This window comes from Desmodus rotundus, chromosome X, assembly GCF_022682495.2.
Source record: "Desmodus rotundus isolate HL8 chromosome X, HLdesRot8A.1, whole genome shotgun sequence".
Taxonomy (NCBI): Eukaryota; Metazoa; Chordata; class Mammalia; order Chiroptera; family Phyllostomidae; genus Desmodus; species Desmodus rotundus.
The window spans coordinates 69,822,493-69,847,886 of NC_071400.1; the positions used below are offsets into that span (position 1 = coordinate 69,822,493).

The following is a 25,394-nucleotide window of genomic DNA, read 5'->3' on the forward strand; positions in this document are numbered from 1 at the left end:
TTCTTTATATTTTTTGGAGATTAAACTCTTGTCCAATGTATCATTGGCAGATACGTTGTCTTATACAGTTGGTTCCCTCTTCATTTTGATGATGGTTTCTTTAGTGATGTTTCTTCTTTTTAGATTGATAAGTCCCATTTGTAGTCTCATATAGCATAAGAGAGGGTTACCAAATCTGTTTGTTACTTATAAATTCAATTATGTACCAGAGAGGATGGTTGAGAAGGTATAACTGCCTGTCCCATCCCCTGTACTGTATGAGATCTGTCTGAAGCTTGGGAGACTAGGAACTAAGAAAACAGCTATGGAGATCTGGCTGTTTTGTCCAGACTGCCCTGAGGTTAGCCTTCCAAATTGCTACTTTCCATTTCACGTGAGGCCTCAAACTGGGAATCTTGGTGCCATGCTTTTGCAGTCCTGGTTCCTTGGACAGTCTGAGAAAGGGGCAGAGAAAAGCACTTTCTGCTTCTGCAAATTAGAAACTTCTTTGTTTTTCTTTTCTTTTTGTTTTTTAATCACTGTGACTACAAGGAGAGAATGAATTTCAGTATAGGAAAATTTGAAACCTCCCTGCTTAGAGTTGTAACAGGGAAATGATGAAATACATAGTTTATTTTATTCTGTGCCTCCTTGGGGTAATGATTTTGATTATCAAAGACTTCCCCAAGGATTTAAGATTTGCTACGTATTCTACATTTCACTAGCTGATATACATAGATGTGCTTCTGCTGACACACCGTAAATTAATTTCTTCAATGATAAGACAGTCATCTTTGGGAACATTGATTCTAGATTTTGATACCATCTTCAGTTTACTAGACTATTCTCTTCATGAATAGAATTGTAAGTGCAAATTCCATTCTATAGATATCTTATAGCAACTTTCTACAAACATTTATTGAGTACTTATAAGGTGAAAATTGTTATATTAAATAACAGTTAATAAGATGCAGTCCTAGTTCTCAGAAAATAGACTTGTAGTGGCTACTTATAGTATGGGTGATAAGTGAAATAATATTTCATATAGCATTTGAAAGGGAAAAGGTAATTTGTCCCTTAAAGGGATTTGGGGGATGCTGGGGACCTGGGGGAATGACTCAGGGAGGAGAGGATGTGGGAATAGAAGAAATAAAAGAAATAGGCATGAGAAAGTGGGAGGTGAAATGGGGAGGTGACGTCAGGTCCCCGAGGAGCACACCTGCTGGTGTGCTCATGCTCAGGCAATGAGGGCTAGATGTTGTTTTTGCTGACATGATTGTTGTAATTGTTAACTAGCCTCATAAGTAGGGAACAACTGTTTAATGCTGCTGATTTGACTAGTGTGTTTATGGTATTTGTTTGGGGTACATTTTCCCAATGTGTTACCCTGGACATCTAAAGAATAAGTGATATTTTAATAAATTGAGAAAATTCCTCTACATATAGATTTACAAACTTAGTAAGAAGATAGTTGAACTTTTCAACTTCATAGAATTTATCCTACTATCTTAAATCCACAGCACACTGCGGGGTGGGGGTGGGTGCAAAGGTACAAACTCTGAGTTATAAAATAAATCGTGGGGATGTAATGTACAGCAAGTGACTATAGTTAATAATACTCTATCATATAGTAGTAAGTTACTAAGACAGTAGATCTTAAAAGTTCTCATCACAAGAAAAAGATTTGTAACTATGCATGGTGACAGATGTTAACTAGACTTATTGTGATTATTGCATATTGTATACAAATATAAAATCATTATGTCGTGCACCTGAAATGAATATTATGTTCTATGTCTGTTATAACTCAATTAAAAATCCATAGCATACCTTTTGCAGGTTTTATTTTACATACATAATGTGTTGAAGATTACTCATATAATGCTGTAACCCTCATTTCTCTTCCATTTAGCTATGGCTACGTAAGCAATATACTCCGGTTCTTTGCAAAACTGATTACAGACAAATGTGCTGACAAGGACAGACTGTTTGTTATTTCATATGTTCTCAGCAATAACACGATTTCAGTGTTTGAACCCATAGAGAGGAATTCAGGTAAGAGATACACCTCTCATAGCAATTTCCTCAGAGCAATTAACTGTCTCTTCACTTTGGAATTTAAGGAGTATGATCTGATTTTATATACTAGATGATCTAAGAGAGTAGCTTTTATTTTTTTAGCCACTAACATTTATTTTACAAAGATCTCCAAATGAGAACCCAAACATATAAAATGATAAAAGAGGAACAGTTGTGGTTGGCTTGGGACTGGGGTACTGGGGATGCCACTATCCTCCCTTCCTCCATGGCCTTTGAGGCACCTCTGTGGAATCCAAGGGCTGGCTACCACCAATTCCACTGACAGACAGCAAGACGAAAGGAAATCTGTATTCTTGATAGTACTGGTTACAAATTTTTTGGAAAACTATATGACAAGAATCCGAGATTAACAAATATAATCTTTTTAAAGACTTTATTTATTTATTTATTTCTAGACAGAGGGTGAGGGAAGGAGAAAGAGAGGAAGAGAAACATCAGTGTGTGGTTGCCTCTTCAGTGCCCACAAATGGAGACCTGGCTCGCAACCCAGAAATGTGCCCCAACCAGGAATCAAACCAGCAACCCTCTGGCTGGTTCTCAATCCACTAAGCCACACCAGCCAGGGCAACAAATACAATCTTCAGAATCCATCTTCTTCTGGCTTTCCTGTCTGTTGAGGCTATTGCCAAGGTTCTGGCTCCCAGGCCCATGGAATCCCTCTCTGCTGTGTCCTGATACTGTGGTCATTGCTGAGGAGAGCCATTGATTTTGACTTACTAACTTATGGAGGTGCATGGCTGTGTTCTTTTTCCCAAAATGTTTTAAGCTTTTATCTGTGCTGAAGACACATATTTGGGAAGAATAATTAGTGGTGTGCTGGTTAACAGGCTCTCTGAAACAATTTTAAAAGGATTTAATTTGTACCATTTGCTAATTCCATGGTGTAAATACCCCAGCCATGGCCAATTTCAATTTCAAGCAATCAATACTTTACCAGCTGGCTTGCAAAATCCCTGAAATTGAACAATCAGCCTTATGAGCTGATATGAGCCAGTCAGCACACCAATGAATGATGAATAATTTGTCTAAGGCAGGCTCCACAGTGATTTGAATAATGAATCAAATCTTAAAATATGAAATCAAAGAGGGGTGAATATAAATTATGCTCTTAATGGTCAAAAAACAAACTCTATACATCTAGAATGGGGAAGATATGGCCAAGCCAATTGCAGCATACATAAAACAGAAAGGGTGCTGATAGTCAACTGTAAGCTTACTAGTAATAATAGCAGCCATGATTGAGTACCCACTATTATCCTTACAAGAACTTTATGAGGTTAAGTTTTGTGTTAGTTTGGGTCCTCTAAGAGGCAAACCCCAAGATGGTGTTAAATGTGCAAGAGATTTATTATGGGAAATGCTGGTGAAGAAAAATGTGAAAGGAACCAGAAGAGGCTTGGGTGAGCCATCAGATTGCAGTGCAAGTCTGACTCTTGCAAAGGACATAGGGAAGGAATAAAGGAAGTGGTGTTAGACTGCAGTGGAATTCTAAGACGGTTTCATTCAGTAAGGCTGACTGGGAGTCCTAGAGCCAAAGTCAGTACTTGGAGGCTCCCCTGTCTTGCAGAAATGGGCCTTGTATCCCTGCCTTGCTTAGTCATTTGTTGACAGCAGCCTGTTGGAAGCAAGAACTCAGCACCAACCTAGGGATACAGTTCAGAACATAGTGGCTGGGGTCTTCCATCAACTATGTTCCCCACAGTAGGCAATCTGAGAGGTACATTTTCATGTCCCCAGAAATTTTATTCCCTTTTTATTAATGATAATTCAGAGAGGTTCAGAGAGGTTAAATGACTCCTAAAGATCATAAAGCAAGTGACAAAGCCAGGATGGACTCCAGCTCTATTTGGCTCCAAAGCCTAGTCTTCCACCCCCTATGGTTTCTGAATATGGTAGGAGGAATGTGATGAGGCTTATTCTGAAAGCTCATCTGGTCTCAGGTTTTATTCATAGGTTTAAATATTTCAGTTAAGAAGATACTGGAGTTCCATGTTCAACTCTGCTCACTGCTTTTCAAGAGGTCAAAAATCAAATAACGCCCAGAAGAGAGAATATCAAATAGTGAGAATTCCAGAAAGCAAGAAACATGAGTCATTGCTAAAAGAAGCAAAGATATTTTGCCTGCAGAAAAAAAAGAGTTAATCTGTATGTCAGAATAGATGTAAGACATCATCTGGGGAAAATGGATGGAAATAAGCTCAAATGATGAATTTTCTACCTGGTATTGGGGAACTGGGTAGCAGGATGCACAAATAAATTCCCATGATTTATTCTAGTGCACTAAACATGCACTAAAGATGAGTATCTTTCTGATGTCCCAATTCTTATGTTGCTGGGCACAGAGCAGGGACTTACTAAATGTTTATTTAAGTGTTTAGATTGGGAAGGGAGTAGAAAGAGGAAAGACAGGAGTGGAATACCATACCACATTTTTCTTTACACTCTCTCACACAGGGAGCTTCATTTCTTCACTCACTGTTTAATTTTTCCCTTCAGTATGAGAATAATAGGCACTATGGGTTCACAGCTAAGTTGTATGGTCTGTGTTTGAGCATGAAGTAACTCTAAAGGCAACATGTATGGTTCTTTTAAGAATAAAGCCTACTCATTAACTTTTCTCTTTTTCTGTAGGATATACTGGTGGATTGTTCTTGAAAAAAATGCCTATTAAGAGGCCTAGACAAGAAGTCATTAAAAGCAAACTCTCAGAATATATTCAGCCTGAGGAGCTGTATATTGGAGCCAAAGTGAATTTGAATGGCTACATATTTATTTTGCTCAATGCTGATGAGTATACCTTAAAATTCATGGAGGAGAATTCAGATAGGGTGAATTTACTTTGTATAATTCTTGACTTGTCTGTCAGTACGGTGCAATCTGTGTTTTTCTTTCTCTAGGCCTTTTCTTCTTCGTTTTGCCACGAGTTTTACATTGTGCATTCACACATGTGGGCATGAATAATGGATCAGCGTGACTTGGCCACGGGTCCTGTCACAGAGGCCAGGTCCCGGTCTACTCTGTTTATATGCTGGGCCCTTTGCTGCCCAGCATCACGGATGCCAGGCACAGGCAGGAGGCAGGCCCAGGGTTGAATCAAGTTTCCTGGGTTTTCTGCTGACGCCAACAATGTTTTCAGAAAGAAATCCAGCAACTATAGGAAAGGAAGAAAATCTGGTGCCACACACTGTGCTGTCCCAGTTAATTGGCACAAGCCTACAGGGGAGGCCAAGACCTGAACAAACAGAATCCCCTAGGGAACCCAATAGTTGCTGGGGTTGCAACTTCCCATAACAGGAGCCACCTGAGGCCTAAATAAGAATTCAAGGACAAATTGCCTAAAGTAAGCTCAAAGAGTTTTTTCATTTGATGGCAGATGGATAAGGTTACTAAAGTACTAGTAGGCAGTGCTCTTTAGTAAAAATAACATGTTGATAAAATCTTGATTTTTAAGTGTGGACTAGTTTGGTATGCAAAACCAACATGTATATTTAAGAATCATTGCCTAATATTGAAAATTCTATCTAGAAACCATTTATTTGAAAACTCTGCCTGTAAGAAATAATACTTATGTGCCGATTGTATATATACAGTACCAGTTTTGTTTAATTTATATATAAAATGTCCAGGGACAAGTTGCTGAGATCAGTTTCTCTGTGTATATCACATCATCCATGTTAGTTTGGATCCTCTGAGAAGCAGAGGCCAAGAAAGAATTAGACATGTCAGAGATGTATTGGAAGAAATACGTGTGAAGGATAAAGGGAGAGGAAACAAGAGTAGGTGGGAAGAGCCTTCAGATATCTGACCTCTGAGAAAGGAGAAGGAAGGAAGGAGGATGGGTTAGTTAGATCCTCAAATGCAGCAGAGCTCTGAGAAAGTCTCAGCCAGGCCAATAGATGGCCCAGAGCAAATACTGCCCATCACAGAAGTCCCATGTCAGGCAGGATGGCCCAGCTCTCATGTCCCTGCTCTGTCATTGGTGGGAACACTGTAACAATCTTGAAGATACTACATCTAAGGGCTATGACCTGACAGTGCTCTTCTCAGCACAGTCTTTCTTATGGTAGGCCCAGGGCTGCCACACCATGACATACCCTCTCTCCATTTGCAGTGTTAGGAATTCGGGTTACTGTTAAACCGTGAACCACTATCTCTTCAAAAGCATTACATTCAGGTGAGAGACTCAATAAAAGGCAGTTAGATTTTTGAAGACCAGCAGGCTTGTCTGGAAAATCTGACTCCACCCTTAATAGTTGAAGGGCTTTAGACATGTAACTTCCCTGAGCTTCACCATCCTCATCTTTGAAACGGGAGTAGCAACAACAGTATCTCTTTCATATACTTCCTGTGAAGATTAGATGTGATCTTCTACATTTACACATTTGTGTAAAGTGCTTAATTCTATGTGGCACATAGCAAGCTCAGTCAGTGTACAATTTACAATAGCTATTGTAAATTTGGGTTCAATATTCAGACATATGTTAAGTCTGTATACCTTTATATAAAATACAGTTGACCCTTGAATAACACGAGGGTTAGGGGCACTGATCCCCCCACACAGTCAAAAATCTACATATAATTTTTGACTCCCCAAAACTTAACAACTAATAGCCTAATATTGACTGGAAGCCTTACCAATCAGTAACATAAACAGTCGATAAACATATTTTGTATATAAATTATTTACTATGTTCTTATAATAAAGGAAGCTAAAGAAAAGGGAATGTTATTAAGAAAATCATACAGGAGAGAAAGTACATTGATAGTATTTATTGAAAAAAATCCATGTAGAAGTGGATCCCTGCACTTCAAACCCATGTTTTTCAAGGGTCAGCTGTACAAGGAGGGACCAAAAAAACCCAGAATTTATTTGTAAAAAAATCGTGAATTTATTCTTACATGTTTAAACTTCAGTCACCTTCAAAGTACTCTCCATTTGATGCAATATACCTATCAAGACATTTTTTCCATTGCTCAAAATAGTTTTTGAACCCATCATTTTTAATGTCTTTTAGCGCATCTGCCATTTTTTTGTTTCATTTCTTCCACATTGGCAAGAATATTTCCCTTTGAGGACTTTTTTCATCAGGGAAAACAAACAAACAAAAAGTCACTGAGGGCAAAATTGGGTGAATATGGAGGATAGGGCACAAGGGTCATGCTGTTTTTTGGTCAAAAACTGCTGAACACTCAGTGCATTGTGGGAAGGTGTGCTCCTAAATCACCCATCTTGAAATGGGCAAACATGTTGAAAGTCTTCAAAAAAATTCACTGAAGCCAAATGCAGCCTCTCACAACAACGCCATTGGTACACTGATACAGATGGGTTCCTAGAACATACCTAGCAGGGGAAGCTTTAAGTACAAGGGGCCCACCCTCCAGAAGGTAATTCCAGGTTATTTGGGTCTCCCCTCACATAGCATGAATATATATGTTTTCAATATGTATTTTAAAGTTATAGTTAACATACAATAATGAATATACAAAAATAATAAATATATATATTTTAAGTTATAAAGGGCTTTTCTCCTTTCAGAAAGCTAAAAGCAGGGTAAGACTTTACCTGGTATCAGCATCCCAAGTAAAAACTTCATATTTTAAAAACTGCCCTTAAACAGGGACATTCTAAGCAGATAAAGATTAATACACTTTTAATATTATCTGAGGAGTCTTTTCAAAAGAGCTAATAGATACTATCATGGAAACAGATGAAAGGAAATATAAAACAAGGAGGGAATGGGGTCTACAATAGGTGCCAAACTCCCTGGTGGCAGAAGGGGGGCTTTATACTAAATTACCATCCATGTTATTTTCTTATTTAGTCTTCTGATTTTTTAGCTTTTATGTGTAATTGTTTACAATCTTATGTTTTACTAGATTGAATAAGGAGTATTCTTAAAGAGTCAAAAACCAAATCACAGGGTGGGAGACAGAAACTGGGGGCTGCCTGGAGAAGGAATGTAAGGGGATTTCAGTGTGTGTGGACCTTTAACACTTGGCCTTTCTCTGCTCATTGCATAGCATGGTGACCAACAGTGCTGGGGACCTACTCTAAAGATCTGGAGAAAATGGGGGTTCACTTATACAATTTTGAATCTCCTTCCTCTCCATTAGGGTCTCCATCATACTAGACCAATGTTTAAGTGTTAAAGGGAGGAGGCAGAGTCAGAAGTAAATGTTGTTTTCTGATTCCTGTGGCCTGCTGTACCTTTAGCTCGTTTATCTCAGATCTGGGTTTATACTAATATCACTCCTAGTCCTAAAGCCCTAACTGAAGAGAGAAAAAATCTAGTCATGTCTTCTTTGTGTTGATCTCTGTGGAAAGACATGCCCAGCTAACTTTAGGTTCACAGTATGAAGTCTCTTTTCTGGCTATCAGAAAGATTGGGCTCCCTATGTGTCAGACATGTTTAAATAATCTTTCCTTTCTCCCCCCCTCTGCCTCCAGTATCCTTTTAGCAACCTTGAACTTGCCCTACAAAAGTTGAAAGATGAAAAATCAAAATCCACAGAGATCAAGCAGATATTTAGGGCCGCCGACTATAACTTGACACAGACAGTGGATTATAATACATTCAGGTAAGCCATATTCTGCTAACAATCTATTTTCCTCTAAAGATTGTTCTTAATGTTTCTTAATGCTACATACTTTTTTTCTTAGAAGTTGACAATTCTTTGCATTTATATTACTTTGTAGTCAAGTTTGGCCCACTTCTAGTAAGTTCTTATGCATTTGCATATTGAAGAAGTTTTTAGGTGAGAACAGAGAGACAAAAATGTAGAAAGTCAGTTGGTCACGTTGTCTTGTCAATCATGGTGTTGAAGAATTAGGGGAATGCCAGGAAGGGTGCATCTGAGTGCGAAAGGCAGAAAAATATGGAGCTAACCACACCCCTTCAAAATCTGGGCAACAAAGGAGAGTCAGGTCCCTGGGAATGAGATGCAGTTGGAAAAGATAGTAGAAACTTTACTGATTATCAGAGAAAAAGTGATTTATATGCATATCGCTGTGTGTATATATGCTCACACACATCTGTGTATTTTGAAAAACATAATATAAATACCGAGGAAAAATACATGATAATAGTTATAGAAATATTATAAGAAATCATGAACAATAAAGATTTCTCTAAGGTAAAGCTGAATTCTGAGGGGATTGTCCAGTGGCTGACCTAGGCAAATTTCCATAGAGAGGAAACAGGGAAATTCAAAATCAGGGTCTAGTACAATTGTGAGACTTCTCTGTGCCTGAAAACAAAGTGAATGGAGCTTAGAAGAGAATGTAAATTAAATCATGGATGGAGGACAAAGGGGACTTTCTCTTTAGGCTGAGAATTCTGGCTCCTGAAAACAATTGTGGCTGAAAGCTGTATAGGAAACAGCTCCATGCAGTCAAGATGTGGGCTGAGAGATGAGGAAGTGAGCCCAGGAGAAGGTGGCAGGGAGGTCTTTCCAACTTTGTGCCTCAAGTCACCTCTTGCATCAATACCTGGTGACCTGAGTCCCCCATGAGGCCCCAACTGTCCCAAAAGATCATTTGTTGTTTTAACAAAGCTCTTTTGTTTTTCTAAAATGTTCTTTTGAGAAAAGCATTCAGAGGACATATTTCTGTTGTTTATAATTTCCAGCCTTCTGGGATCAATAAGAATTTATAGTTCTTTGTTATTGTTCACAGTAGTACACATGTTCAAGGCCTTTTGTAAAATAAAAGGAGACAAGTAAAGAACAAAGACAATTGCTCAGGCCGTGGACTAATGGCAAGCAGTGCAGGAGAAAAATTTCCATCAGAAATGAGGGAGTGATTTTGTTTTATTATTTTGTGTCCTTTTACCAAAGCATCCATTCTCCCAACACTCTAGCAAAATCTATTGGAAACACTTTAGTTAGTTTATGGGGCTTTTGGGGAAGCACTTAGGCCAGGCAGGAGATCCAAGGAGGAAAAGTTGGTCCACAGATGGAGGCCTGACCCTAATTACTTGTGGAATAAAGGACCGTCACACTGTGATTGGAGGGTGGCTTCCAGGTATGCATGCTCAGAAGTAGCTAGCTCATGATCTTTAGGCCCTGTCCTGGCCAGAAATTTCTTAAGATGAAAATCAGATCAGGTCATGCCTGACTTGAAAAACTCTTCAGTGGCTTGCCATCGTTCTTACAATAAGATCCAAACATTTTACTGTAGCTGGCAGGGAGGGCCTTGAGTGATGTGACTCTCTGTTTATATTTGTAATGTCATCCTTTTTTATCCAGCCCTGTCCTCTGGCCTTGCTGGCTGTCACTCAGTTTCTCAAACACTTTCCTGTTTCTAAGTCTCTGCACATGCAGTTCCCTCTGCTTGGAATGTCCACACCACCATCCTTTTTATGACAAACTCTAGGACTCAGCTTAAATATCACTTCCTTACATGGACTTACTTTCTGACTATTCTACATAAAGTGGATCACTCACTTATTCTTAGTCCCTTGTTTATATTTCTATTTCTTTTTTTAGTTTTTTAAAAACTTTTTATTGTTCAATTACCGTTGTCCCCATTTTTCCCCTATTACTCTCCCCTGCCTTACCCACCCCCCAACTTCCACATTCAATCCTCCTCCCCCATTGTCCTTATCCATGGGTCATTTATATATGTTCCTTGACCCTTCCCCTTCTTTCCCCTGTTATTCCCTTTCCCGCTCCCCTCTGATCACTGTCAGTTTGTTGTTTATTTCCCTGTCTCTCGTTCTATTTTGCTTGCTTGTTTGCTTTGTTGATTAGATTGCACTTATAGGTGAGATCATGCGGTATTTGTCTTTTGCCACTTGGTTTATTTCACTTAGCTTCATAATCCCAGTTCCATCCATGCTGTCACAAAGGGTAGGAGTCCTTTCTTTCTGCTGTATAGTATTCCATTGTGTAAATGGACCACAATTTTCTGATCCCCTAATTTACTGATGGGCACTTAGTTTTTTATAAAATTATATTTTATTGATTATACTATTATAGTTGTCCCAATGTTTTCCCCTTTGCCCCACTCCACACAATATCCCCACTCCCTCAGGCCACCTCCCACCCTTGTTCATGTCCATGGGTCATGTGTGTAAGTTCTTTGGCTATTCCCTTTCCCCTACTGTACTTTACATCCCTGTGGCTATTCTGTAACTACCTTTTTGCAGTTCTTAATTCCCTCACCTCTCATCCATTCTCCCACACCCCCTTCCCGTCTCTTTATCTTTAACCTTTGGCATCTTAATTATGATGTGCTTTGGGGTGGGCCTCTTTGTGTCCATCTTGTTTGGGACTCTCTGTGCTTCCTGGACTTGCATGTCTATTTCTTTCATCAATTAGAGAAGTGTTCTTTCATTAAAAAAATATATATATTACCAATTTCTTGTTCTTTCTCTTCTTCTGGCACCCCTATAGAGCGAATGCTGGATTGCATAAAGTTGTCCCACAGGCTGCTTATATTATACTAATTTTTTTGGACTCTCTTTTCTTCTTGTTCTTTTTAGTTGTTTTTTGCTGCCCTATGTTCCATATCATTGATTTGATTCTCAGCTTCATCCAATCTACTGTTTTTTCCCTGTAAATTGTTCTTTATTTCAATTAGTGTATCTTTCGTTTCCGACTGGATCTGTTTTATGCTGTTAAGGTCTTCACTGAGTTCCTTGAGCATCCTTATAACCAGTGTTTTGAACTCTGCATCTGATAGATTGCTTATCTCCACTTTCTTTAGTTCTTTTTCTGGAGTTTTGATCTATTCTTTCATTTGGGCCATGTTTCTTTGTCTCCTCATTTTGACAGCCTCCCTGTGTTTGTTTCTGTGTATTAGGTAGAGCTACTATGACTCCCTGTCTTGGTAGCTTGACCTAATGTAGTAGGTGTCCTGTAGGGTACAGTGGCACAGCCTCCACTATCGCCCAGCCTGGGTACTTGAGGTGCACCCTTCATGTGGGCTTAGAACACCTTTCTATTGTAGTTGAGCCTTGGTTGCTGTTGGCTGATCAATGGGAGGACTTACCCAGGCCATTCAGCTACAAAGAATGTCTGTGATCACTTACCACCAACCTCTACCGTCTGTGGAGGATCAGCTGTGCAGAGGCAGGGTGGTGGTGTTCTGACGTGGTCTGTAGCTGTCCACTGGGTGCAGTGGCCCCTGGCTTTTCCTGGGTGGTGCAGGCCAAGGTCAGGCCCCACCTGTGTTTTGCCCAGAGCCACCCTTCCTGAGCTATAAAGCAATTTGAGATGACTGCTACTTGTGCTGGGTGTGGAGATTTCCAGGCAAAGCCAAGCTGTGAATCTAGTTGCTAGTTTTGGGCTTGGGGCTCACTGAGGCCAGCTGTTGCTTATGTGAGAGGATTTAGAAAGTTGTAGAGCATGAGCCAAGTCCAGCCATTCATATGGAAAAGCAGCCTGGGTGGGCCCATAAGTTGGGTGGGGCAGAGTCTCTGGGGATCTCCAAGGCAGGTCAAACAGTGTTAGTGAGGATGATAGAATCTTAGATATGGAACCAGTCTGCCAGCTCTGTGGGTGGAGGGCCCAGAAAAGGGACAATGGCCTCTGCTCCCATAAAGTTGTAGCTGGGGACCCTATCTTGATAGAGACCGCCATACTTCTCCCCACGACCTGGGCCAGGGCTTTCCTTGTCTCTCCTCTCTCTCCTATCTCAACCGCTCCCAACCTCTTGAAATTGCTCTGCTTAAACTACTTCACTCCATCCCCAGCTTCACTGTTGCAGGTCAGCTTTTTATCACTGTTCACTTGGACATTCTTGAGAGCTTTGTAACTGATATCTTTTTCTTAACTCTCATATTCCAAAATTTTGCTAGAGTGACCTTCCTAAAATCTGATCATGTTATTCCTCCACTCTAAACCCTGCATCAGCTCCTCATTGTCTTCAGAGCAAATCCCACCCTTTCAGTGTTTCATGTAGGTTTAGTCGTAATCTGACCCTTGCCTATACTTCTCTCCTTATTTTGATCTCACTAGAAGAATGCTTTAGTAGAAGTCATCATTCATTGAACACTTATGTTGGGGCAAGCATGCTGAATGCTTTTCATCTACTATTCATTGGTAGCTCCTGCTGAGTTATTTGTTTACTTCTCTGCCTCCACAATTGGCTCCTGCCAGGTACAATAGATGTTTGTTGAATAATTTAATGAATAATCCTATTTCTCAAGGAGCATTCAGTCTACAGTTTGCAGCAAACAAGTAAATAATTGATTACCTTGCACTGGGGAAAGGCAATCTGTCTCTGACTGTATGAGAGTCAGGGAGAGCTAGGCCTCAGCCTCACAAGCCAAGTGACTTGGGCAACTCACTTTACCTCACTCTTTTTTTTTTTTTTTTTTGGTATGTATTATACATAGTGTTTAATAGTAGAATTTGACATGTATACTTCAGTGATTTCACAGTGAAAATATCCAAATCACATCTCTACCTAACCTTTTCCCAGTTCGCACCTCCATTTCTTCTTCTTTTTCTTTTTTTTTTTTTCAATTTTTAAATTATTTTCACTCTTTTGTCTATATAATGGTCTCTAAGGCCCATCCATTCCAGACAGTGACATTCTGAACCACTTAAAGTGTAGGTTTATAAATACACTTGTAAAACGTTCCCTTTACAAATTCAGACATTAAAATAGTAGAGTAGGCAGACAGGCAGGATTGTGGTGTCAGCCTCTGGGCTCTACCTCTGTGGTTCTGACCTTCCTCTGCTTACAGATCTGGCACCCTTAGTGACACCTGGGGACTCAGAGCCTGGACCTGCTGCTCTGGGCAGTGATCCAAGCCCAGGCATTTTTCTTCTTCTGAGATTTGTACCTCTTCAGGGAACCCTTGAGGGCGGGAGCTAATAAACTATCTTTGCCTAAGGTGCCAGGGTTGATAATGGATTAATGAGTGGGCCTTCCTGAGATGTTTGCCTGAAAATTGACTTCAGGGATTGCAGGGACTAAGGAAAAGGAGGCAGTTTGGGGAAGGAATGTTTCTCTTCAGTCTTGTGGGGGTCCCTAGTTCTACCTCTAGGCTATACCTATTTTTCTTGGGCAATTTTTTCATGGTCTGTCAGATTGGCCTATATGAGAGCTGTTGATTATTACCCAAAAGTGCAGAGACTCTTTCTCAGAGCCTCAGATACCTGATGGGAAGATTTCAGCAGGGAGCAGGGCAGAGACTAGGCTTGGCAGCTAGGCAATTGGGAACATGGGCAGGGCTAGGCCTCCCAACGTGTGCCCTGGACTCTGATCCACAGCCAGTAGCAGCAGGGAGGGCCCCATGCCAGGGAAGATGTGTCCAGTCCCTCCCTCTTTCCACCTCCCCAAGCCTTGACCTACTCAGCAGAGATGATACCACCTCATTTAGCTTGTGTGTATTGTGGTTTATTGTGCGCTCATCTCTTCTCCCTACCCAGGTGGACCTCTCAGAGGGCAGGGTTAATACCCAGTTCACCCTTGTATCTTTCCCAGATACCTCCAGTATCGTGTCTCAGGCCTCAGTGAATGTAGTCAATTATTACACAATTCTTCCTCAGACTCCCATTATTCACCGCAGGGTCAGGAGGTTTCCTGTGAATATTCATGTAATAAATTCCTAATATTTAGAGCCTTGAGAAAATTTTCTGTCTTGTAAAACAAAATTTTTTTCCTGAGGGTGGTAGCATAACATAAATAGATCCAATCTTGCAGACCTGAATCCAAATCTCAGCACTGTCATTTGGGTGGCCTTGAATAAGTTGCTCAACAATGTTTTCACCTGTAAAATGAGGATGTTAATACCTACTACATACAGCTGTTGTGATGAATAAATTTGCTAATGTATGCAAAGTTCTTATTTAGCACACTATAGTGCATAGTGCACAGTAGAAAATTAAACCCCTTTATCAATAGTTGCAATGTGGTGTCACCAAAAATAGTGATAGGGATCTGTGTTCTGTTTTTGGTATTTCAATTGGTTATGTATTTACCCATGATGAGGTCATTGAAAACATTCTTTAATAAATGAGGTTGGAAGAAACTCTTTAAAAACTTGGAGGCCATGAAGTTGGAAAATAAACATCATTTCCCAAACTAAGTTTGGGAAACATTAATATAATCTACCCTATTACTGTCCTTTGCTTCAAGGAAGAAGATTGTAAATTTACTGCTTAGAACATTATAATGATCTCATCCTTATTTATCTAAGACAATTATCTCTTTTATGTGGTTTTGCTCTATCTTTGTTTGAACAACTCTGTGTACATTATTATTGGTATTTTTGTTGTAAGCTGTCTAACATCTTTTAAGGAAGCCACTAGTCTATATGAACAAAAGCAAAAACAAAGATAAAAAAATTCCAAAAACTCTTAAACAACTGTTCTCATCGAGAACCAAATAGACATTCTGACAGTATTCATAGCATATCTATGAGATGGAAGCTTCAGCATACATTTTTAAAATAACATTTTGAACCTTCCTAAAAGCATTAAATATAAATAGTATGATGTCATAAAAAGAATGCTGGCTTGGGAATCAAAAAGACCGAGATCTTAGATTTGATTCTGTCACTGCCTGATGGTGTTTGTGTTGGTGAGAGCTTAATTTTAAAAAACAGAATCATCTCTGGCTAGTTAAGCAGAAAAGGAATTTATTAAAAGGATCCTGGGTAGTTCACAGTATCTATGGAAGGGCTGGAGAAATAAGCTTGAAGCTAAATTCTAGGAACAGTGCCCAGACTGGGCTGTAGAACTTGTCTGATGAGAAAATGGCCTCTGTTAACCACTGCACTACCCACAACTCATTGCTACATTTGCACTGTTGCCAAGAACTCAGTTTTAGTGTTGCCATCGCTACCACTGCTTTGGCAACTTTGCGTCCTTTGCTACCCCAGAATACTGGACCCCTCTGACACCAAACGTGGCCCACCCCTAGCTGTTTTTTTTCTGTTAATTCCTTCTAAGTCAGGGGTGTCAAACACATTTTCACCAGGGGCCACATCAGCCTCGTGGTTGCCTTCACAGGACCAAATGTAATTTCAATTCCTTAACAGTTAAGGAGTAGTTACATTTATACAGTCCTAAAATTATTTTGGCCTTTTGAAGGCAACCACCAGGCTGATGTGGCCCCCAGTGAAAATGAGTTTGACACCCCTGTTGTCCCTCAAAGTCTCATGTAGGCTCCCTTGATTGCTGAAGCCTGAGTCACCTGCATGTTTCCAACTGCAAGGAAGGCTGGGAAATGGAGCTGTGACTCCCATGTTGGCGGAATGGGGAACATAATGTAGGGATTTCCCCAAATACAGAAGGATGAATTAAAGGGTGCCCTTTTCATTTGCCATGGTGGAAAATCTAAGCCAAGATGAGCCAAGCAGGAAACATAAAATGTTGGTATTAGGGACTGAACTCCTTGTTTGTAACCAAACCAAACCAAATACTTGCCTGCTTTAGCAGTTTAAAGATACTGACCTGACCCATCAACCAGTTAAACAAAATACAAAGCCCTCTCCTACACTTCACTCCTTTGGCAATCTTTGATACACCTTTTGTGAGTTTAAATTGCCTTATATGAAAGTGTTGGATTAGATTCAAATTCCTAGGTTGAAAGCTGGCAATTATATTTTGTTTGGCTTTTGTTTAATGTTTTTAAAATTAGGATTTTCAACGTAAAAATCTATATATTTGGCACCTCTTGAAAAGTAGAAACTGGTCCTACATTTCCCCGTGGCAACAACCGGTTGGAGGTGAGTGGCAGCTGCCCAACTCAGACAGAGTCTGTTCTCTGCATTTCATTTCCTAGTCTCTACAATTCCTCATTGTCTTATACCTTCTCCCAGTTATTTTACCTGCATACTCTAGTAAGCATTTGACTAGGTAACCCTTGGATTAGATCATTATAAGGTTCCTTCCAGCTGTAAAATCCCGTTATTTTCTTACCCCTAGGTATAGTGGAAATAGGTATTTAGGAATCACTGATTAAAGAGCCCAAAATAGAACTGAAGACTGATTTTTAAATTAGAACCTGAATATGATTGTGTATCTAAAAATCCAAAAGACTTTGTTTAAAAATGGTTAGAACTATAAAGAGTATTCAGGAAAGTAGCTGCATACAAGAAAACTACATAGAAAGCAATAATAATCAGTAAATAAATGTTATATAATGGAGGGTACTATTCACTGTAGCAACAAAAATCATGAAATACCCAGGAATAAACTGGACAAGAAATGTGTGAGACTAAAATGAATACTATTTCAAAAGTTTACTATATCTCTTAATGGGAAGACATTATTGTAAAAATTTTAATCTGTCCAAATTAATCTAGGTTTGAAGCAATTCCAATCAGAATTACAATGTGTATTTTTGTTGTTGTTGTTGGTAGATTTGGTTTGGTCCCGTGGGTTAGGGAAAGGGAAATTGGCTCATTGACTTTGAGGTTTCTCAAAGAAAATTAAGGGATGGAGAAGTGTTGAAGAAGAAGAATACTGTGGTTTAGATAACTAGAATTTATATAGTTTGTAGATACTTGAAAATATCAAAATGTACTAGTAGAGGAATAAACCAAAATATCAGTGAAATAGAGTATAAAGTCCATAAAATGGATCTTTTATGTAGGCTCCGTTGATTGGTCCATAAGTCCATAAAAGATCCATTTTATGGACTTTATTATAAGATATATATAGAACTTTTCAAGTCATTGGAGAAAGAATGGATTGTTCATAAAGGTTTTAGTGACAACTGATTGGAAAACACTGAATACACTTTTATTTTGTGGTAGGGTACATTTTTCCAAAAACCATAAAGGAAAAGTTGACTGTATTGACTACAGGAAAATTTTATATTTCTCTATAGCAAAAGATACCATAAACAAACTTAAAAACAAGGGATAGACTGAGAAAAAATATTTACAACTGATGTAAGAACCAGGGGATTAACATTCAGGATTTATGAAAAACACCTATAAAATCAACAGACAAAAATGGGTTAAAGACAAAAATAGACAATTCTCGGAAGACATACAAATAGCCTTTACACCTATGAAAAGAAGCCTAATAATGGTATAAGCTAAAACAACAGTGAAATATAATCTTGAAATATTGGCAACATTTAAAAAGAATAATATAACTGACTGCAGGTGAGCATGTGGGGTAACAGGTACTCTCACTTTCTACTGATAGGAATTTAAATTGGTTCTGCATTTTGAGGGCGCTTGGGAGCATTATGTCTAATGTTTAAACCATTTTACTTGTTAATTTCACTTTTTAGAAACTTTACATTCAGAAAAAATTTGACAAATGGATTGTAATAGATTGTCTACAATATTTATTGCAACAGACTTTGTCATAGCAAAAATTTGGGAAAAAATCAAATACCCAACAATAGGGGAATAGTTTGATGCATTCTGTTGCATTAGTTTAAGGTAGTACTATTTAGCCATGAGGAAGAATGAGATAGACCAAGTATGCATACCTGAAGCAATGTTCAGTATAGTAGTCAGGATGGGCTAAGTAATGCTGCAGTTACAGCCAACCCTCAAATCTCAGGGAATTAAATCAGCAAAGGATTATTTCTTGCTTGTTCTCTGTATCCATTGTTCTTGTCAGGGGGAATTTTGTTCTTAGTTAACCACTCAGGAACTAAAGCTGACAAAACAGCTACTACCTTGAATACCAATCACTGTGCCAGAGAAAGAAGAGACCTTTGGAGGGTTGAGCCCAACAAATTCTTAGCTGGGAAGAAATACATATCATTTACTCTCTTAATTTATTGGTGAGTACTAGTCACATGGCCCCACCCGTATGTTCAGGAGAAAAAGGGAAACCAGATGTTGGTGAATGGCACTAATGGCTACCATATATATGTCATGCTGTTTTGTAGATAAAGCAAAATTCAGGAGTCTGTATAATATGATCCTATTTATGCCAAAATCTAAAGGTTATGTGTTCATGTATATTTATATAAATATTTCAAGGATTGTATATACTTTGAAGAAATCCTAGCAGGCTACATGCCAAGCCATTAATAGTGTATGCCTCATTCTTTGATTTTTTTTAACAATGAAGCAATTGTTAAAAAAATAAAAAAGATAAAAACAAATAAAACCCAAACAAATAAAACCAAAAAGCCTGGGCAAAGAGCACTGAACAGTTTTTATTTCTTGCTTCAGTTTCCAGAAAGAGCTAATGGCAAATGCTGGCAGAATGTTCTGAGCAAAAGTCAAGAGTCTCAGAATCATAGAGTAGTTGTTCCACTTGAAGCTCTACTCTTTTTTTTTTTTTTTATTGTTGTTCAAGTACAGTTGTCTCCATTTCCCCCGCATCATTCCCCCCAACCCATCCATCCCCACCTCCCACCCTCTATCCTACCCCCCTTTGGCTTTGTCCATGTGTCCTTTATACATGTTCCTGAAAACCCTTCCCCCTTTTCTTCCCAATACCCCTCCCACCTCCCCTCTGGTTCCTGTCAGTTCTGAATTTCAATGTCTCTGGTCTACTCTTAATTATTGATTAGGGTCAAATAACTTCAATATGCTTATTAAAATTCTTATATTATTGGCCAGAATATTTTAATGTTATAAAATTCTGGGGCTTTAAAAATAAATTTTAGGATGAAATAGGTTTTATAATTTTCAAATTCTTATCAAATTAGCAACAAATCTTACACATTCATTTCCCCCAACATTTCATGAAAAATTTAAAACATTTAGAAAAGTTGAAAGGCTTGAACAGAGAACATCCATAAACGCATCACTTAGTTTGTATCATTAATATTTTACTATCTAAGTATAGGCATACCTCAGAGATATTGTGTGTTCAGTTTCAGGTCACTGCAATAAAGCCAATGTCATGATAAAGTGAGTCACAAGAATATTTTGGTTTCCCAGTGCATATAAAAGTTATGTTTAGACTATACTGTAGTCTAATAGTATGTCTAAAAAACAATGTACTATACATACCTTAATTTAAAAATACTTTATTGCCAAAAGATGCTAATGATCATCTGAGCCTTTAGTCATAAATTTTTTGCCGTTGGAGGGTCTTACCTTGATGTTGATGGCTGCTGAGTGATCAGGCTGGGGATTGCTGAAGTTTGGTGTGGCTGTGGCAATTTCTTAAAATAAGACAACAGTGAAGTTTGTTTCATGAGTCAAGTCTTTCTTTCATGAACAGTTTCTCTCAAACCCTGCCACTGCTTTGTCAACTAAGTTTATGTAGTAGTATAAATTTTTTCCCGCTTCACCTTGCACTTTTATATTATGAATATGGCTTCTTTCTTTAAACCTCATGAACCAACCTCTGATAAGTTTAGATTTTTCTTGTGCAGCTTCCTCCCCCCTCTTAGCCTTCACAGAATTGAAGCGATTTAGAGCCTTGCTCTGGATTAAGCTTTAGCTTAGGGGAATGTTATAATTGGTTTGATTTTCTACCCAAACCATTAAAACTTTATTCATATCAGCAATAAGGCTGTTAAGCTTTCTTATTCATGTGTTCACTAGAGTAGTACTTTTAATTTCCTTCAAGAACTTTTCCTTTGCATTCACAACTTGGCTAACTGTTTGGTGGAAGAGGCCCAGCGTTCTGCCTGTCTTGGCTTTCTTCATGCCTTGTTCACTAAGCTTAACCATTTTCTAGCTTTGGGTTTAAACAGAGAGATTTGCAACTATTCCTTTCACTTGAACACTTAGAGGCCACTATAGGGTTATTAATTAGCCTAATTTCAATCTCATTGTGTCTCAGGGAATAAGGAGGCCTGAGGAGAGAGAGATGAGGGAATCACCAGTCAGTGGAGCAGTCAGAACACACACATTTATTAAGTTCACCATCATATGTGAGTGTGATTTGTGGTGCCCCAAAACAGTTATGGTAGTAACAAAGTTCACCGATCACAGATCACTATAACAAATATAATAATAATGAAAAATTTGAAATATTGAGAGAATTACTAAAATGTGACAGAGACACAAAATGTGCAGATGCTGTTGGAAAAATGGTGCCAATAGACTTGCTCAATGCAGGGTTGCCACAAACCTTCAATTTGGAAAAAAATGCAGTATCTGTGAAGTACAATAAAGTGAAGCACAGTAAAACCAAGATGTCTGTATTTGTTTTATCAGGAATCTCTCCATTCATACACCTCTCCCTTCATCCATTAATCCGTCTTAACTTTGGTGCATTTCAAAGAAAATCAGTCATCAGTTATTTTCCTCTAAATATTTTAGCATGCTTACCATTTATGTACAGTTATTTTCTTTTAATGTAAAATTTATGTTCAATAAAATGCACAAACCTTAAATGTACATGTGCTGAGTTTCAGCAAGTACTATACCTGTGTAACCCAAATCTCTGTTAAGACATGGAACATTACTATCACCTCAGAGAGTTCCTTCACACCCTATGCCAGTCAATCCCAGCCCATATTCCTCATTCGAGAAGCAATCACTATTCTAATTTTTTTCACTGTGGATGTTCCTTTCCTGTTCTAGAATTTCACATAAATTGAATTATATAGCATAAATCCTCTTGTGGGTTCTCTTATGCAGTATGATTTTAAGATTCATCCATATTGTTGAATACATCAGTAATTTATTTCTTTATATTGCCGAGTAGTATTCTAGTGTATGATTATACCACCATTTGTTTATTCTTTGCCCTGCTGATAGATACCTGGGTTAGTTCCAATTTTTGACTTATATAAATAAACCTACTCCAAACATTCTTGTACAAATCTTTTTGTGAACATAAATTTTTATTTCTCTTTGTTTTATAGCCATAAATGGAATTGCTAGGACATAGGTATATGTTTAATTTTATAAGTAACTGCCAGAATTTTTACCAAAATGGTTGTACCAGTTTACATCCCTCCTAACAGTGTATTAGGATTCTGGTCACTTAACAACCTTAACAACATTTGGTGTTGTTAGGCTTTTTAATTTAAGCCATCTGGTAAATATGTAGTAAAGTCTGCCTCATTATAGTTTCATTTGCATTTTCCTGATAATCCATGATGCTGAGCACTTTTTTAATGTGGTTATTGGCTATTTGTATATCTTTTTTTGTGAAATGTCTTTTCAAATCTTTTGCTAATTTTTACTGGTTGGGTTGCTGTATTATTGAGTAATGGGAGTTCTTTATGTTTTCCGGATATTAGGCATTTGTCAGATACATGTTTTGAGAATATTTTTCTCCCAGTCTATGGCTTTCCTATTCACTTCCTCAGTGCTATCCTTTAATGAGTACTGTATACATTTCAAATTTTGATGAAGTTCAAGTTGTCAATCTTTTGTTTTATGGTTATTGCTTTCTGTAATATATTTAAGATGTTTTTAGTGTTTAAGATGTTTAAGACATTTTTGGTTACCTCAAAGTCCTCGATATTCTCCTATGTTCCCCTCTAATAGTTTTATGATTTTAGTTTTCACTTTAGTCTATGATGCCTCTCAAATTAAATTTTTATATGCTGTGAGATAAACATGAAGGTTTATTTTACTTAAATTCTCAAAATGCTTATTTGAAATTCTTGTGGGCCAGAATATTTTATATTGAAATTAAAAAGTCAATTCCAGAGATTTGAAATATAATTTTGAAATGGAAAATTTTCTTAATTTTCAAATTCTTATTAAGTTTGTGACAGTGTCTTACCCACTCATTTTTCTTATTCTGTGCCATAGTTTTACATTTTAAAATTACAAAATTTTCTTTACAAAAGAAGCTGAAATGCTGATTTTTAAATATTTCTCACATGTTATAGTTTTCAACAATTTCATTATATAATAAATTCTCACTTCTTGAGAATTAAAGTAGCCTCACTAAATTAATTTCCCAGTTAACTGAGGAATGCTAAATACCAATGATCTTGTTAACTGAAGGAGACTATATGATACACATATAGCCGCTTATATTTTTCAAAGATGGCTGCAACAGTATCTCCCATCCAACATGTTCATCTAAAGTGTGAACTTGACACTCTTTCCACTGAAAGATGGGTTCTGTGTCATCTCCCTTTGAATCTTGAGCATCTTGTGATTCACCTGTAACTAATACAGTGTGACAGAAGTGACACCATGTGACTTCTGAGGGCAGGTCAGAAAAGATGATGCAGCTTTTGCATTGTCTGCTGTGACATTTGCTTTTGGAGCTCTGAGCTACCATATAAGAAATTCTATCACCTTGAGGCTGCCAGGCTATGAAGAAGCCCAAGCTGTGTGGAGAAACGTGTAGGTGGTAATTCAGTTGACAGCAGGAACTGAGATCTTGCCTAATGGTCCTTACCATTCACTGGACTTGTGAGCAAAGACACTTGCACATAATTCAAGATTCCAGTTACATAAACTTCTAAATTGAAACTCCAGACATTCTTTTGTGTTCTGTCTGAATTCCTGACCCACAGAGTCCATGAACATAACAAAATGGTTGTTTTGAGCTGTTAATTTTAAGGCTAATTTGTTAAACAGCAATATTAACTGTAGCAGCATGCACCAAAACATTCCAGGGAATTAGAAGACTGAAAATATGCAGTCCTCAAACTAAGTATTTAATTTTTAATTATTTGAGAGATACTTTGATATTGTTCAGTGCTTCATAGTCAGGTCTTCCTAGTTCCTTAAATGCAGAGGTAGAGAAATCCTGTGCTACATCTTGGCAGTTGCTATTATTAAAAGATCTCCACATCTCATTTAGAATGCAGAATATGCCCCCCAGAATTCTTGTACTCATACTTTTTGCCTGAACTGAGCCAGTTAAGGTGGGGCTTTTGTGAGTTTAGAGGTGTTTTCCATAGAAAGAAGTTGTGGCATCATTTTCCAAGACCAGACTTGATTTTTAAATTCTATTATATTTTTAAATTTACATATGAAAAGATTCACTATTTTTGGTATACAGTTCTATGATTGTAACAGATTCCTGGAGTTGTGTGACCACTACCACAATAAAGGTACAGAAGAGTTGTAGCACCCCTACCTCCCTACCAAGAAGATAGAAATGTGTTTTCTTGTGAGTAAATACCTAGGAGTGGAATGTCTGGATCATATTATAGGCATATGTGTAACTTTGTGAGAAACTACCAAACTTGTTTTTCGTTGGTTTTTCCATGTTTTTTATATTTTATTAGATTTTTTCCTAGATAGTTGATATTTTTGTGCTTTTATAAATGGTATCTTTCTAATTGTTGCCCCGGAGTTTACAAGTATGTGTTTACAATTTGTCCAAGTCCAATTTTAAATGATACTATATTGCTTCAGGGGTAGTGGGGGAACCTTATAATACCAAAATATTCCTAATTCCTTTGTCATATCTTTGTATCATCACTGTCATTTATGTATATGTGTATATGTATATATATATATATACACATAATCAAATACATTGTGTGTATGTATGTATACATATTCAAATACATTGTTGCTATTATTATTTTGAACAAACTGTTATGTGAGATCACTGAAGAATAAGAAAAATCAAAGTTTTTATTTACTTTCACTTACTACTTCTTTAGTGCTCTTTTAAAAAATATATAGATCCAAGTTTCTGTTCTATATCAATTTGAAGAACTGTCAACATTTGCGTGGCTGAGAAAGTCTCCTTTACTTTTGAATGATAGTTTCACAGGGTACATAATTCTAAGTTGGTGGAGTTTTTGCCTCAATGCTTTAAATATTTTACATCATTCTCTTTTGCTTATGTGGTTTTTGAGAAGTAGGATGTAATTCTTATCTTTCATCCTCTTTATGGCCTTTTTCAAGTTTTTTTCTTTATGTCTGATTTTTTTATAGTCTGAATATGATATGCTTAGATGTAGTTTTGAGGGGCATTTATACTGCCTTGTGTTCTCTGAGCTTCCTGGAGCTGTGGTTTGGGGTTTAACATTAATTGGGAAAATTTCTCAGTCATTATTACTTCACATGTTTGTGTTGTTCCTTTTTCTTATTCCTCTCCTTCTGGTATTCCCATAAGTTCTTAGAAATACTGTGGTCCCAAAGTTCTTTGACATTCTGTTCTGTTTTTTTCTCAGTCTTTTTTCTCTTTTCAGTTTTGGAGGTTTCTATTGACATATCCTCAAGAGCATAGATTCTTTCCTCAGCTGTGTGCTAATGTGCCAATCAGTGGTATTCTTCATTTCTGTTACATCATTTTTGATTTCTAACATTTCTTTTTGATGTGTCTTTAGAATTTTCCATCTCTTTCCTTACATTATCTACGATTTCTTACATGGCGTCTACTTTTTGCACTAGAGCTGTTTGCATATTAACTATAGTCATTTTATTTGTTTTTTGAATTCTTTAAAAAATTTTAAAAATTTTTTATTGTATTTTTTCCATTACCACTATAGTCATTTTAAATCCACACTCTGATAATTACAACATGCTTGCCATATCTGA

General features: G+C 37.7%; 1 protein-coding gene across 6 annotated transcripts in view; it reads left to right on the forward strand.

Moving 5' to 3' along the window:
• The window catches only part of EFHC2 (EF-hand domain containing 2), a 328,021-nt gene that overhangs the window by 121,989 nt on the left and 180,638 nt on the right, over nt 1-25,394 (forward strand). For all 6 annotated transcript variants that reach the window (XR_008426009.1, XR_008426008.1, XM_053917521.1 and 3 more), the window contains 3 exons: nt 1,892-2,034; nt 4,711-4,907; nt 8,528-8,658. Coding sequence is in view for 4 of the 6 variants with exons in the window: in XM_053917521.1 (XP_053773496.1) it covers nt 1,892-2,034; nt 4,711-4,907; nt 8,528-8,658 (471 nt within the window). In the remaining 2 variants the exon portion in view is untranslated. The remainder of the gene's footprint in view (nt 1-1,891; nt 2,035-4,710; nt 4,908-8,527; nt 8,659-25,394) is intronic.